At 36.4% G+C, this 17,843-nt stretch overlaps 1 protein-coding gene across 1 annotated transcript in view; it reads left to right on the forward strand.

The window, feature by feature from the left end:
* Positions 1-1,334: 1,334 nt before the first annotated feature.
* EPYC (epiphycan) overlaps positions 1,335-17,843 on the forward strand; it is a gene marked incomplete at both ends in the record, with an annotated part of 40,946 nt that continues 24,437 nt past the window's right edge. The window contains one exon of the mRNA XM_081085206.1: positions 1,335-1,499. Coding sequence (XP_080941332.1) covers positions 1,335-1,499 — 165 coding nt within the window. The remainder of the gene's footprint in view (positions 1,500-17,843) is intronic.

Consider the following 17,843-nt stretch of genomic DNA (forward strand, 5'->3'; position numbering starts at 1 on the left):
AAAGCATAGAAGGGGATAAAAAGGAGCTCCTTGTACTGCTTCTGATTCTCAGAGGAATTTCATATCCTTCTGCCTAAACCTGCTTCATAAAGACTTTCTTTCAAATAACTGAAGGTCAGTGTGTCTGCCAGTGCATTCAGGTTTAAAAGTAATGTTTACCATGAATTCCCTTTTATACGTGTGCATAGGTACAAACACCATAGATACTGTTTTAAAGTAAACCCAAGAAGTGTATCCAAAACACAAAGCCTTTAAAATTAGACATGTTTGATAAAAAAAAGTTTTACAAATACTGTGCTTCCCCAATAAATAATCATTAGGCAACATTTTTGATAGGCTCAACTTAAATGGTTAAAATTAAAATGAGAATTGTTTAAATAAACTAAAATATATTTAAAGGAGTAGATATAGAACTAAATAATCAACATTATAAGATTTTGATTAAATTAACAAACATATTGTTATCATGAAATAAGAACTGTGCTTGTTAAAGAATTACAAAACAAAAGATTTCTTTAGTCCTGTGTGTGTACAAATCCTCCTTTAAGGGATCTCGCCAAATAGTGCCTTTTAGACATATATTCCTATTGATTCTGAGTTAATCCTTAGATACCTTAGATATTAAGAATTGAAATAAAACCCTAAGGAGTAAAGAAAAATAACTCTCTGTTATGCTCCATTTAGTTAAGAATAAGTTTTGGAAAATATTGCATGGAATATTAATGCATGTACATATTAAATTATCTATATTTTAATAACACCCATAGCAAAAAGAAGTAAAAAGAAAAAAAGATCCTTATTATTTTGTCTGAAAATACCCTAGGCTTGAATATACAAGAAACACTTATAAGTCCTACTTATAGAACTAGCCAACTCTGCCTTGGTTTTCTCATGTGTAAAACAGTGTGACAGGTATATTGATCATCATCATCCTCGTCGTCATCATTCCTACATTCCAGAGTTGATGAAACAATCGTAATGCTTAGGTAATATAAAGACTTTTGGAAATAAGTATATTACAATCTTTTTGCATCCTGTTTGTACCATGTTTCTTTATAAAATAAAATCAATTTCACTGTATTTACAGTACCTACTATAAAAATATGGATAGGTTTGCATCTTAATTTGAATATCTGGTATCAACAGCCATCAGAAAGCATACAAATTATTGTGTTATGTTTATAAACTACCCATGTAAACAAAGCTGCCAGCTTGAGTTCCTCAATGTTGACATTGATTTATCTATCATTCCTGTTTAATGCAAACTATTCATAAGTTATTATCAATTAAATATTTATGCATGTTAATATTTTATAATTAGGAGAGTTTGAAAAATGAAAGAATTAGCAAGACTTGTTCTGGGACTTGTCATCTTTGATGCTGCTGTGACTGCTCCAACGTTAGAGACCATCAACTATGACTCAGAAACTTATGACGCCACCTTGGAAGACCTGGATGATTTATACAACTATGAAAACATACCTATTGGCCAAGCTGAGGTACTTCTAGAAGCACTGTATGAGGAATTATTGGGGATTGTTTTCTTCAAATAGATTTTTGTTTATTTATATATTGAGATGTTCTGTCTTAATAATTTCATATGAACTTTTTCTCCAGAACATGTTCAATGTTAGAGATTAACATTGAAATACTCTTTTGTTTTATTACAGTTCACTTTATTTACTCTATATCTTCTCACAAAATTGGACCAAAAAAAAAAAAAAAAGAGTTATCAAGATAGAACAGAAAAAAAAAGTAAGGAAAAAAGCCATAGGCAGCTAGGAAAAGTAAAAATAATACATTTGCAATGATAAAGAACTTTGGGGTGTTTGCTATAAAGGAAAGAAAATGTTAGATTATAATAAATTGGGAAGTAAAAAGAATATAAAAGACAATAGTTTGGGACAAGACAGTATTCCAAGAGCAAATGTGCTTTCCTAAATGACTGATTATCTCTCAGCAGTAATGTAGGCATTGGCAAGGTTACAGCCCACATTTTACAAATCTGATATGACATTTTCCTAATTAAATGTTAGGCTTTTTACATAACTAAAGAATACAGATTAATTTTTCTGAGTCAGAAAACAAACAGACCTTTAAATGCTGGAGTGTAATTAATGTACTACATTGACAAAAACTAATTACATATAAATAAACCCAAAGGGAAATTACATCATCATTACAGAGTCATAACATATTTTGGGCAGTTGTTCAAGTGTAAATCTTTCTTACAATAATGATTTAGAATAACTAAGAAAAAATAAATATGTAGATAAAAGCATATATTTATATTATATGGAACTTATATACATTTTTATTAAGATACTAGAGGCCTGGTGCATGAAATTCATGCATGTGGGAGGGGGGTGTCCATCAGTCCGGCCTACACCCTCTCCAATCTGGGATCCCTCTAGCAATCCAGGACCACTGGCTCCTAACCGCTTGCCTGCCTGCCTGATCACTCCTAACTGCCACTTGCCTGCCTCATGCCCCTAACTACTCCCCTGCTGGCCTGATAGCCCCCTAACTGCTACCCTTTGCCAGGCTAATCGCCCCTTAACTGCCCCCCTCCCCCCACCGGCCTGATCACCCATAACTGCCTCTGCCTTGGCCCCCACCACTGTGGCTTTGTCCAGAAGGATGTTAGGAAGATGCCTGATCTAATTAGCATATTACCCTTTTATTAGTATAAACATTCTCATTATTATTTATGTTGACTTATGAAATACAAGAATCAGAATTTCACCATACAATAGGAATACAATAGTTTTCATGTTTTATCCCCTTACCCTATTTTTCTCTCCCTATCATTTTCTCTTTTGTCTTCTTCTTTTCTTTCTTTCTTTTTATTTTTTTGTACCACCCCTATCCTCTCTCTCTCACTTCTCCACTTTTCAGAAAAGTTTTAGGGTTAACAGTAGATCACTTTTCTTCTGCACATTGGACATGACTCTATTTTCTAAGTCTTTATTTTTTAAATTATGTTTTTATTGATTTCAAAGAAGAAGGGAGAGGGAGAGAGAGAGAAAAAAAATCAATGATGAGAAATAATCATCTATTGGCTGAGTCCTGCATGTCCCTTACCAGGGATTGAGCTGCTACCTAGGCATATGCTCCAACCTGAAATCAACCTGTGATATCCTGGTCCATGAGTTGAAACTCAACCACTGAGCCACAACTTCTGGGCTCTAAGTATTAATATTCACTGTTTCATTCCATTTTCTGTATGGCTTTGTTATGTTAAATAATTTTTTGTTGAGAATTTATGGTCATTAATAACCAATCTTGCTGTCTGTGATCCCTCTATATCTCTAATTTAATGCATCAGTATACAGTATAAGAAATAAATTTTTCTAGTTCTTAATTAATATACTTTGCTCATTTTTCCCATCTTGTATAAATATTAAAAATATACATATATCAGTGCACATCTGCAGCTGTCTAACAAATTAAATATTTCAATGTAAACTTGTCATTTATCCAAAAAGTGTTTTTTATAAGACCAAAGAGCTTTGGTGAATACCATAAGTGAATCCTCTATTCTAAGTAGAGCTGAAACCAAGTTACTTTAAACCAAGGCTGCTTTGGGCAAAATGTGGCATCAATGAGCTTTATCTGCAGACTTCTTTTAAGTCATTATTTTGCTGTCGGGATGCATTTTGCAGCTCAGGTGGCCCTACATATCCTCTGAGATTCTGAAATTGTTCCTGCTACCAAATAAAATAAGCTAATAAATATATATATTAAATATGATTTAGTATACAACCTTTCCTTGGTAATCTTTTATTCTGAAATAACAACCTTCCTTCAAATACCAAAAATGTGACATCATATCCTTATACACCCCAGTCCTTACCTCTTGCAAGCATCCCTGATTTTTACACAGGCCTTGCTAAACTCAGAATTCTAGCAACTGAGGGCTCCAGAGAGCCATTAATAATCCCTGTGGTTGACCAAAATATATAATTATCCTTGATTTAACAATTATTTATGGTAAAGTCACATTAGAAAACCAATTTGTAGATAGATGATATATATAGATATACATATACATATACATGTGCTATGATAATATAACACATTTAAAGATATAAACTATATATCATTTTTTTAAATACAAGGTTTGTCCAATAACAAAAATCAATCAACCCATCCATCCACTGCTATGGTAAAAAGTCCAAAAAAATATGATAAATAAGATAACATGAGGAACAAAATTCCAAAGAACTTTAGCTTATATATTAACAAATTATTAATATACATTGCTTTACAAACAAACAAAGAACTGGTATATAATTCCCCATCAGAAGATATGAAATAAAGTCAATAGACCCAGTAGTGTGAATGGATTCTAAACTATGGGTACTCATGACATTGACTTCTTGAATGTAGCCTTTGAAGTTCATACTCTGCTGACTCCTGGTACGATTATTTATCTCAGCTTTAAAATTAAGGGCAGTTGTTCCCCATGTTCTTGATCCTATGTAACACTTTTTGAATAAACACTGGTAATATGCCCAAATGTGATACAGTTGATGGAAAAATTGATGGTAAATAAAGCACCTGGGAAATGGTGGGATCAGATTCTTCCCACTTTGTCCTCAATGCCAAGACTATGGTGCTGCCTATTTTAGCCTAACATTAATTTTACCTGCAGAAAGGACAACTTACACTCTAAAACTGTAAATTTATGAGACAACTGACCAAATGCTTCCCATGCCAGTTCCTTTCTTATAAAGTCTGAGACTTGGCACCTTAGGCCAATAAAATAGACCTTTTGGTCCAGGCTTTAAATGATTAATCCTTAAGGCTTTTGACATATGTGATAAGCAGAATTCTACAATGGCTCTTAAATGGCCCTTCCCCTGGTGTATCTACACCCTCTATAATTTTTAACATCATGAATTTATTTGTATATCACTCTTGTAATTAGGTTATGATTATAATCTCCTTTAAAAAGGTGATTATCTCGGTCAGCCAGACCTAAACTCATGAGTCCTTTACGTCAGTGTCTTAAAGTTAAGGACAAAATTTGAAGCATGAGAGAAATTCAGTACAAGGGAAACTATTGCAGGCTTTAAAGATAAATGGGTCCTCATAGCAAGGAATGCAAAAGTCTCTAGATGCTGAGGGAAGCTGACAGCCAGCAAGCTTAGAGGGACCTCAGTCCTATAGATGCACGAAACCCTGAGCTCCACATGAAGTCACAGACCTGGCCACCACCTTAATTTTGACCTTCTGAAACCCTGAAGAGAGAATCCAGTCAGGCCAGCTCTGGATTTCTGACCCAGATAATTAAAAAATGGGTATAGTTTTAAGCTGCTCAGTTTGTAGAATTTATTATGCAGCAGTAGAAAACTAATACAGATGTAATAATTAATTTATTCTGAAAACCAAATTTGAATTTACTGCTTCAAGGCTTGAGTTTGTGAGTCCAATGGTTTATCTGGCCAATAAGCCAAACCATTCCTTCCTCCTCAGTTTTAGAATCTCAATAGAGCTTTATTGATTTTTACTAGTGGTAGTATATTCATTACCTCCTTAGAGGTTGGAAAAGGGTCATGAAAGTTTTCTGTTTTTGAAAATTATATGTAGTAATAGTATTTCAGACTGATGGCATGTGATTTCTGATTATCTAGAATATCTAGGACCCTCTGGATTCTATGTTAGGAACAGATTTTAAGCCCAGAAATTCTATCAAAATGCTCTACATTACCCAGTAAGTACATTTGTTAGTATAATATAAAACTGTTGCAATTTTTACTGAGATTTTGCCTTACATTAATGGTATAAATAAGATGAAGTTATAAGCCATAAGACCAAGTATAGATTATTTTTTGCTTTCTGATAAATAATAATTAATCCTGATTGAGCTCTTATAATGTGTCAGATACTGTTCTAAGCATTTCACATGCATTATCTCCTTACCTTCTCACAACAAAACTATGAAGCACTATTATTATTTCCAACAAAAATATTTCTATTTCTTTATCTAAAAAAATAGAGACAAAGAGCAAGAAAGTAACTTGAATAAGATTGTATAGCTATACAATCATAGTGATGTTATCTTCTCATATAAGAAAATAATCTTCAGGAGATTAATAAAGGATTGTATTACCTCCCTCCATTTTCTATCATTTTCCAAATTGTTATTTTGACTTGATATTGGTTTTAGTTTAATTGAATGTCAAGTGCTCTAACACTCCTAAAAGAGAAAGAAAAGCAGTATTTTATGGATGAATACTGTGAACTAGATGTAACCTTTACTTCTAATAATTATTTAACTCACTATTATCTAATTACTATAAGAAACAATGCCTTACAACTCATTACTTCAAAGAATAATTGTGAATAGCTATTCTCCAACATATATCTAAGTTATGGGCAATAATATAAATGTATATTATTTTATTATACTTACATATATAATAGCATATATACAGCATAGGGCAAAAACAGGTTTACACTTGTTCATATGGAAAATAATACAACAATCCTATATAATAAAAGGCTAATATGCAAACTGACCGAATGGCAGAATGACCGGTCACTATGACGCTCACTAACCACCAGGGGGCAGATGCTCAATGTAAGAGCTGCCTCCTGATGGTCAGTGTGCTCCCACAGGGGGAGCACCGCTCAGCCAGAAGCTGGGCTCACAGCTGGTGAGCGCATTGAAGGTCAGTGTGCTCCCTGGGGGGAGCAGACCTAAGCCATCAGTCAGACATCCCCCAAGGGCTCCCGGACTGTGACATGGTGCAGGCCAGGCTGAGGAACTCCCCCTTGAGTGCACAAATTTCGTGCACCAGGCCTCTAGTTAATAAATAATGACACAAGAATAAATTCTGTTTCATGTACTCACAACTGTAAACCTACTTTTGCCCCACCCTGTATATATTACATATTTGGTGGTCTAGGATCCAAGGAAAATTTTGTTATTAGCCTTAAGGAGTTCATCAGAAAACTATATAGTTTAAGATTTAGTGTTCTTTGAGTGGTTTAAATTGAGATTGTGTTTTTGACCAAGGTAGGTAATTTGGCGAAATATTTCCATTTTCACGTATATTTTGGGGGTTATTGATTGTCCATGCCTCTTAACTATAGAAAAAACATTATTCCTATTCATTAATAATTTATTTTACCCAGGAAAGTTCTCAGTGACTCTGCTGAAGGAATTGAACTTCCATTCCTGCAGTAAAATTTCCTTGGCTTCATTCAGACAATTGTACTATGCTCACTTATACTGCTCACCTATTCTATATTATTTTAGACTTCTACAATTACTTTTACTTAATTGTGTTCCTGAATCTTCAAGAAACATCAAGAATGTTCTACTGCACCCCTAGCCAGTTTGGCTCAGTGGATAGAATTTCACCCTGCAGATGGAAGGGTCCCTCCCAGGTTTGATTCTGATCAAAGGCATGTACAGTGGGGCCTTGACTTACGAGTTTAATTCGTTCCATGACGGAACTCGTAACTCAAATTACTCGTATGTCAAATCATTAAAGTGAATGAGTGAGATACTTGATGCTGGTCTGATGTTGTGGCGTTCACTGTAATGTTCGCTGCACCAACTAGCAGTGGGGTATCTGAGGCTGGCTTGTAACGCGAATTTTAGCTCGCAACTCAAAGCAAAAAATCAGCTGAGAAACGGCTCATATCTCGAAAAACTCGTCAGTCGGGACACTTGTAAGTCAAGGCCCCTCTGTACCTCAGTTGCAGGTTCCAGGCCCTGGTTGAGGACATGTGGGAGTAACCAATCAGTGTGTGTCTCTCACATGGGTGTTTCTCTCTGTCTTTCCCTCTCCCTTTTACTTTCTCTAAAAATCAATGGAAAAAATATTATTAGGTAGGATTTTAAAAAAGAGAAAGAGAGAGAATGTTATACTGCGGAGTTCATGGAGCACACCTGATAGCATTTGCTGTAAGAGTGTGGAGGGCATTGTCAATGACACCACGCAGTGCTCTTCATGAGGATGTGGAGGACAAATTTCTCTCAGGCCTCAGTGTAAGAGGGGCTGCAACATTAAAGAATTTTTTGTTTTCTTTTCTGTGCTCTACATCTTGTAACTTAGTGTGATTGTCATTTTTCTCAGAGTCCTGGAGCTTAATTTTGGCCTAATTCTTCCCTGATTTCATATCACTTCCCCCCAACTTTCTTCTCCTGTGATCCTTATCTTCACATATACATTTCTGAAGTAGGTATGAAATGAGATAGGGTATGCTTTCATAAATAAACAAACATAGCTAATAAAACACAGTAATAGTTGACCAATGTTAAATTTCTTGAGTGAGAAATGCATTCTTTTCTAAAACTCACAATTGATTTTAAAATTAAGGCCAATTTTTCTCTCTTAAGAGAGAGCAAGTAGATAGTTTAAAATCATCCTTATAAAGAAACCTTCTGTTGAAATAAATAAATTCAGCTTTAAAATATCATTTATAGATTAAGAGGTTATAGGCTTAATCAAAAAAATTAAAAGCAAATTTAGTAGTGTTGTAGGAATGAGAGAGAGCTCAGTGAAGGCAGCTGCATCAGTTAACAACTGTGCATTGATTTATTTCATCTTGTCATCAAGATAATATAGTGCCATGCAAAATAATTTCATGATATATGTTGATGCCCCTGTAACACCAGAAATTACTTAAGTAGACTCAAATTAATTTTGGACTACTTATAGAAATCAATGTCTAGTTTAGATAATCTATACTAATAAAAGGGTAATATACTAATTAGACCAGACATCTTCCAGTCAATCTTCCAGACATCCTTCCGGACAAAGCCATGGTGGCAGGGCTGAGGCAGAGGCAGTTAGGGGCTATCAGGCCAGCAGGGGAGAGCAGTTAGGGGCATCAGGCAGGCAGGCATAGTGGTTAGGGGTGATCAGGAAGGCAGGCAGGTGAGCAGTTAGGAGCCAGTGGTCCTGGATTGCGAGAGGGATGTCCAACTGCTGGTTTAGGCCCAATCCCACAGGCATCAGGCCTAAAACCGGCAGTTGGACACCCCCCAAGGGTTCCCAGATTGGAGAGGGTGCAGGCTGGGCTGAGGGACACCACCCTCCCCCATGAATTTTGTGCACTGAGCCTCTAGTGACATATAAAAAGGATCAAGGTAGTTGTGATACAAACCCGAGGACACCCACCCATCCAAAGAGCCAAGGAATAGTTCCTGTGACATCTGTTTCCTTCATTTAGTCCCTTTTGGAAATTCACCAGCAAGCTTGGGGACTGCACTTCAACAAAATTGTAAGTATTGTTAGGTTTTTAGATTTTCGTGTAAGATTCTTACTATAATGTGGATAGCTGTGATTGTTGAGTTAGCCATCTGTGGCTACCAGTTACACCAAGACTCTAACAGCATTTTTACTTTCTGTACAACAAAGAAGTTTTGTAAATAAAATCTTAACATTTTGGAAAATAAAAATAAAAAGGATCTCCTTTTGAATAATTTACACAATATGTTTCAAAGCTTTAAACATGTGGTTTGCATATAATGCATCTCTTACTGGAAGAAGTAACTTGTTAAAGTTTTGCCCTAACCAGTTTGGCTCAGTGGATGGAGCTTTGGCCTGAGGACTGAAGGGTCCCAGGTTTGATTCTGGTCAAGGGCATGTACCTTGTTTGCAGGCACAACCCCAGTAGGGGGTGTGCAGGAGGCAGCTGATCAATGTTTCTCTTTCATCGATGTTTCTATCTCTCTATCCATCTCTCTTCCTCTCTGTAAAAAATTAATAAAAAATATATATTTTAAAGTTTTAATCAACCTGAATTAAATATGGTTTTTAGGATATGGTGAAAAAGAGCTAATTTTTCTCCTCATCCTTCTTCATGAAGAGGCTCTGGAGGAAGGGAGGGAAGAATTTTACTGATGAGCTTTCAATATGTTGTCTGATTGATTTTCCATATGCTTCTGTTAAAACCAGTGATAAACCATTTGATTCTTAGTTTAAGCTATTTGGAAAGCTTTAAAACAAAAAAGAGAACCTTAAAAAAAGTGAAGCACAAAAAATATACGATTATGTAAGATCAGAAAAAAAGAAAAGAACACAGAATTTGTCAGTGACATGGTTGTGTTTGAAGTTGTATAACACAGTATTTATGAGGCTACAAACCTAAGGTAAATCTCATAACTATCCCTTAAAATAAGACATAATTATTATTATTACTGTTATTATTTTTATGAGCAACTGAGGATCAGAATTTTGCCCAAGGTTATTCAGCTAGTAAGTTTCAGAGCAAAATTTAAACCAGATTCTTTTAATGCCAGACCAGAGAGACTTTGGCACTGAACACCTCCATTATTTTTCTGTTTCTTCTCTTTAATCTTTAATTTTGTTAGCTGTGTCTCATATTGTGGTTTCTTTTCTTTGAAATTAAGTAATTTGATTATTCGGAATCAGAAAAACAAGAATTTTCTAGTGATTACAATGAACCTAATATCTAAGCAACTCTCTTAGCTGTCAAAGTATTTAAGGGAGAGAGAGGTAAGAGGATCCTTCTGAACTGAAAGCTGCTTTGTCAGAAATATGGGGACTGAGCAATCTTTGCCAAACTCACTTCTTCCTCATCCATTTTCCAGATAAAATAAAAAATAAGATACAGCTTTCATCCACTGTTCACGGTCACATTCTTTTAGATAATTAATATGGACCACTTAAATCAACTTGAGCACTGGACTTACGTTTAAAGCAAAATTCCATTGGATTTAACATATCTGCATGCTAGTGTGTGAAACCCAGAAGGACATTGTCCAGTAACCCAGGATGAAGAGCTTGGAGCCCTTTAATATGTTTGGAAAACAATCGTTGACATAATGATGACAACAAGAATAGCTTCATGATTTGTTAACAGCTGGTGGGACAATTTGGGAGAAAGATAACTTTCTGTTTTGTTTAACAAAAATCTTAGTCTATGCTCGAGTAAAAATCCAGATAACATTCTGGATTTAAAATGCTTTCAAGAGAGGAAGCGGGGTGGGGGAAGAGAGAGAGAGAGAGAGAGAGAGAGAGAGAGAGAGAGAGAGAGAGAGAGAGAGAGACTTATAATTTAAATATTATCTGCTAAAGAACTGGACTTACTGGTTAGAAATTTACTGGCACAGTGGGGATCCTAAACTAAGTAAATAAATAGGCAAGAACAATTTCTTTCCAGTCTGGTTTTGCCTGAGCATTTAAACCATGAATGCACATACAATTGCAAAGGTGGTGAAAGAAACCACTGGCTTTGGGTTTGCTCATGTATGCACCCATTCTATACTTGGGAGGCAGTTTTCCACAGTGTGTGACGTGGGTTCTGGAGTCAGACGCCCTTTGTGTGAGTCCTAGGTCCGTCACAGCAACTGTGTGGCTTCAGGCAGTCATACAATCCTTCTGAGCCTCAGCTTCCTATCTATAAGATATCTAGTGAACATAATCAATAAAAAATATATTAAAAAAAAGGATATCTAGTGAACATTAAATAAGAAACTTGTTCACTGTTTAACTTATAGCCTGGCACATAGCAGATATTTAATAAATGTTAGCTTTACCATCAGATCACTTGTTCAATCAGCAGCCACTGAAGCTTATCCACTGGTGCCCAGGAAAGTCTTCATGGAAGGGATAGGATTTGAGATGAAATGAAGGCTAACTCCATTGGGCAGCATTCACTTCAGATCAAATCACCAATCTTTTGCTGAGAGTCAGGAATGGGGGCAGGTAAATAAGACCAAGTTCCTCCTTGTCCCTCAGCACCTCCCAGTCTAATCATCTTATAAACGCACTATTTCCATACAATAGAGGAAGTAAAAAAAGTAAACAAGATCTTTAGTTACCTATTGGGACATAAGGTTTCTATGAGTTTAATTACAAAATACATATACATATGCTGAGGAAGTATGTCCTCAAATTTGTCATGAGTCACAGTCCTGACAGCAAATCTGAGATAATTTACTATGTCCATTTACTCATGTGTTTATCCACCACCTTTTTTGAACAATATTTAAGGCTACTTACAGAAATAAATGCTACAATGTGTACAAAAATAGATATATAAACACATAAAGTAAATATAAATCTGAATAAATATAGATAACATATCTACAAACAATAATATTACATTGTATAAAATATATAATATAGAGTATATTGCATTATATTCTCTACAATATTAAATCTTATATATATTTATTATTAATTATTTCTTATACTAGATTATGGCATAAAAATATAAATTAAGAAAATGAGTCAAGTTAAGAATAAGAGTTGGGAACATACCGTAATATGAAACCAAGAGTCAGTAACATATCAATATGTGTACTATTAAAGTTTTTCTAAGAAATAAGTATTAGGTTTTAAGGGACCAGATACATGCTTAACTTCAGAATCAATTGAGAGACAGAAATGGAGCTCATGTGAATGAGTTCAAAGTATACCTTATATTACTGATGAAATCTAGACTGAATTGTATGACTTACGTCTGAAGCAACTATGAGATTCCTAATACAAAACTCCAGAAATAGACTAGGTCATTGGTCATAGGCCCCAGAACAGTGCCTGCTTCAGTAGCTGTTAGTGCATGCCTGGAGGGACAAAACAGAAAGCATGCTCTCAACAGGCAGGCAATTACCCGCAATGGGGAGGATGAACTAATTGCCTAGGCCTACTTCTTCCACTCGCCAATTACCCAGTCATTCTTCCTTTCCAGGAAGGGTGAGTAAAGGAGCCAACAGAGGATGCACCCACATCCCAGGAGGGTCTCCTTTCAAGCCATCAGGCTTAACCATGATATTCAATACAGCTCTCACCTTCAAGAGAGAAAATCAGCCTGTTTCTTGGACAGCCATGCTCATACCTTCCTGAGACCTATCCCATGCCAACTACCACGCTTACGTGTCCTCTGGCAGTTTGTAGGTTTCGATTCCAGAAGTCTCTGCTATGGACCTGAGAGCATCAATGAGTTTACCTCAAAGACCGCTCAGTTCCTGAGATTAACCTTTCACTCTCAGTTCTTTGCTCTACCTCAAATTATGTCAAGCCACATTATTTAGTAACAAAGCTTATGAGAAGTTCGCAGTGAAATTAAATGCTAAGTAACTATACTCCAATAATATAATTCCAGAAACATAATGATGCCACAAATTTATATATAACTCCCTTACTTCCATGAAGTTTTTGAGGAAAGATAAGACTACAGATTAACATCTCTTGCAAATTAAAGTCAAAACTTGTTCAAATCTAAAGAGATTGCAGTATGAATTCAGAATTGCTTGCCTTGTGATTTAAAAGTGCAAAGCATGTGCAGTCCAAACACCACTTCCCCATTTGCTTTTGCTTCATCTCAGCTAGACAGAACCTTAGTGCCTGGATCAAGCTGGATTTTTTTTCAATAACTGCAGTCGGAGTGGACTTTTCCAGATACAAATGTACTTCCTTCAGGGGCACATACATTATTAGTTCATTGCAAAGTCTCCTATGACCTTGATATTTAAAGAGAATGAAGCATTGATTGCACACATATTATCCCAACACTGACCCTAACCCCCATCAAATTTGAAGAACAAGTTAATTTGAATCTCTATAATAGTTATTCTGGGCAAAAGTAGAGCCCCCAAATCAGTACATAGTGCCGCCAGAGACCCAAGAAGAGACTTGGTGGAAACTGAGGCTATAGCCTCATCCAGATGTTGGTCAGCTTATGCTCATTGTTTCTGGTCTGTAAACTTTGAGCTCATGCACAATTTGGAGAACTTTCCCATGAGGAGTTCAGTTATGGCACTGTTTTACCATTGTTAGAGGAGTTGTTCCCAAAGTGCGATACCTGAACTGGCAGCATCCACATCACCTGGGAGATGGTCAGGAATGCAAATTCTCAGATCCCACTCCAGACGAAATGAGTCGGAAACTCTAGAGGAGGGCCTAGCATTCGGGGGATTTCACAAACCCTCTGCTCATTCTGATGCCCTTAGGGTACAAGCAACACTGAATGAAGAAACCCCATGGCTTTCATCCCAGGGTAGCACTGGAGATAGTCCGGTTCTCTAGCACCGTTTTTAAACATACAGTGGCGGCAGGCCCAGTCACCACGTCTACTTGAAGCTTCTTTCTTTTTTTTTGTTTTTTTTTTCTTTTTTTGCATCCCCAAAACCTTTAAGTTCTCATTTTTCTGCAGCCCTGGGTTTCTGGCACCTGATGCAGCATTGACTTTGACCAGGTGACAGGCTCTCTTGGGAGCAAGAATTTTCAGTGTTTGGGGTGGGGGAGGGTCTTCAGCCTGGAAGCTCTGTGCCCCTCTGGCTTCTACCTTTGCTTCCTGCTATGGAATTCACAAAATTCACCTCCCAGGGGGTTTCTACGCATCCCCATGGTATATTTCAGCTGAAGAATCAACCTCAGCAGATTCCTGAACTGACACTGATGTTGATGTTTCTGAAGCCAGTGGCCCTTGGGATCTCAATGAAAAACAATCCTTCTACCATCTTCCCACCAAGACTTACCATTTCACAGCTCCAGGACTTAATGAGCATTTGTCTCTGACATCCTAGTCTGCAGAATAAGTTTCCCCTCTAGTGCGGTGGTTCTCAACCTTGGCCATATATTTGAATCACTTCTAGAGTTTTTTAAAAATCCTAATGCCTGGGCCACACCCAGACTATTGAACTCAGAATCTCTGGGGCTGGGTCCCAGTTTTACTGTTTGACTTCGCTCAGCTATTCTTTCAGTGTGAGTCATTTACTATTTTTGTTTAACCAGTTTAATATGCTTTTCTTTTAAAAAAATATGTTTATTGTTGGTAGTGTAACAGATGTCCCCCATTTGTCCAGTCCCTACCCCTACTCCCAAGCCTTCCCTACACCATGTCTGTGCTCTTGGGTTTTTCAATGTGGTCCATTTACTTCTCGAGTACTGTGTGCTGAATGAGTTCCTTCTCTTCTCTTTCTGGTCCGGACTTTTGTTTTTCTAACATAGTCCTCTAGATTTTGTCTTGTAGCATGTTTTATAGAGTCAGATTTAAAAAAATCAATAAATTATAAATTTTCCAAAAGTAACATTGTTCAAGGAAATTTTAGAAAATATTCATTTTTCTGAGTTATATAATCTCCTATTATACTAATTTCCAACCCAGGATTGGACTTGACCTTTCATTGTCCTGCCCAGCCCTTCTATAATATGCCTAATTTTCCCTGGATCTTTCCTAATTTCCCAGATTTCTTATTCTGACACTTCTAAGGCAAGTTATAGAGTTTGCTAGAAATGGAGAGGCTTACACTGTGTTTGTTAAGGTCCACACACACAAGCATTAAAATCATTAAAAAATTATTGCTTGGTAATGTCGCCAACCATTGGATGGTACAATATAAGATACAGATAGGTGGTCCTAGCAGTGGTCGGAAACTCATTAGTCAACAGAGCCAAATATCAACAGTACAACGATTGAAATTTCTTTTGAGAGACCAATTTTTTAATCTTAAACTATATAGGTAGGTACATTGTTATTAACTTAATTAGGGTACTCCTAAGGCTTAGGAAGAGCCACACTCAAGGGGCCAAAGAGCCGCATGTGGCTCGCGAGCCGCTGCTTACCGACCACGGTCCTAAAGGTTAATCACAGTGACATTATTCTAACCTCACATTCAATGTGGTCTTTAAAGAGGTAAATGGCATATAAGCAAATGTACATTTTCCACATACAACACACATATGAGAATAACAAAGAAACTATATCTAAAAGATGTTGCAGCTAAGTTAAATATTTTTGTGTGTTCTCTTTTTTTGGAGTTATCAAAACTCTGATTAAAGACATACATATAAAAAAATAAAATAAAATCCAGGACAATTAGATAAAAATCCTCTACTACAACTATATGGAATCTAAAACATATATAGAATGGAGATTCAAGGGGATAAATTCCTTTTTGTATTGAAAGAAAAAAGGAAGATCATAGAGTCTAATAATCCTTCTCCTATTGGCAGAATGATTCCTATCATGCTAATGACTGCAATAATAAATGATAGGCAACAAATTTGGATATTTTTTAAAGAATAGTTTATTGATTTTTAGAGAGAGAAGAAGGGAGAGGGAGAGAGAGAGAAACATCAATGTGAAAGTGCAACATCTATGGGCTGCCTCCTGCATCTCCCCTACTGGGGATCCAGCTCACAACCTTGCTATATGCCTTTACCAGGAATTGGACCAGCAACCCTTTGGTGCACGGGTCAATGCCTAACCAATAGAGCCACACTGGCCAGGGCAAATTTAGAGATTTTGATCCTTAGAAATCAGCCCTTCCTTTGCCTTATGCTAATATAGAGCTGATTTACCTAGAGTAATTTTCCCTGGCTCTATATCATCAACAATCTTTTGTTTGTAAATTTATTGTTGACATGAATAGAGATGTCCCCCAATTCCCCTATCTTTACCCACCTCACCCAGCCACCTCCCCCACCCCCCAGCTATCACCACACTGTTGTCTGTGTCTATGGGTTAGGCATATATATTCTTTGGCTAATCTCTTCACCTTCTTTCACCCCGTCTGCCCACCCCCCTCCCCTCTGACATCTGTCAGCCTGTTCCATGCCTCTTGTTCCATTTGTGCATCGGCTTTTTATGTTCATTAGATTCCATGTATAAATATGATCACATGGTAATTGTCTTTCTCTGTCTGGCATAATACCCTCCAGGCCCATCCATGCTGTCACAAAGAGCAAGAGTTCCTTCTTTTAGGTTCCCAAGAGAGTGCAGAGACTATAGAGAATATGTCGGTGGCCATGAGAGGGTCCAGGTAGGCACTCTGGCTTAATACACTCTTTTGAATTTGTTTAAAATAATCTGCTTCTGAGAGATCAAGTCAGGCTTCTAAAGTTGTAAAAATTTGCAAGGCTTTACCCCTGATACTGAGCAATAGAAAAAAATTTAATGCAATAATTATCTCTTTCAAAGGCAATTGGCTATAAGTTGGTCCTTCCTGGGATAACCTCTATAAATGCACATTTTTCTATGATAATATATACATCATCATCATCAGTGAATAGCAGTTTTATGCAGAGAATTTCTACATATTAAAAGGCATGGTTTATTACATTTTGTGACTCAATAAAGGCTGTGTTAGAAGGAACAATTTAGTTTGTGTTAGGATAAAAAAGATTAAAACTTTAAAAAAAGTAATAATTACTCCATCATAAAATAAAGAGCTAGAGCTTGGAAGGATCACATTTTTTGTTATTCAGTCCAACTGCTTTGTTTCCATTACTGTGATTGACTCCCTCTCCCGATGCCATTCTCATGAGATTACTGATTTCAGCCTCCACTAAATTGTCCTTCTGGCATCCTTACCTGGGGAACAAGGGCAGGAAGGGTAAAGGGAACATGAACTGACTTAGCTTTTAGATAAGGTTGCTACAGCCTTTGCCAACGTTTCTCACCAATATTATTTGGGAAAATTCAGTTAGAACTAGATGATACATTTGTGAAAATTGGATAGTGGAAACCTATTAAGTTTCTGGAGCCTAAGGGATGATGATGAATGGAGTTCTGAATAAACTGGGATAAAACTGACGGGGAAAATCTTTCTGAGAACTAAGAATCTTTCTGGCAACAAAAAAAAGAGAAAACAAATACGTGAACAACAATGAAAAAGTGCTGAGGTTGCAGAAGAAACACAGACTAGAGAGGGAATGACTACATGAAACCTGCAGATTATCAGTTATTGTTACTTCTGCATTGAATTTTTTACCTAAACATTGCATTAAATACAATGAAGCATTACCATCTAAAGTTAGGAATTTATGAAGAATAACCATACATTAGGATATGTGTTTAAAAAAACTAAAAAAAAAACATTTATATATTTTTTTATAAATCTATAT

Source organism: Myotis nattereri (genome assembly GCF_964212035.1).
Source record: "Myotis nattereri genome assembly, chromosome: 2".
NCBI lineage: Eukaryota > Metazoa > Chordata > Mammalia > Chiroptera > Vespertilionidae > Myotis > Myotis nattereri.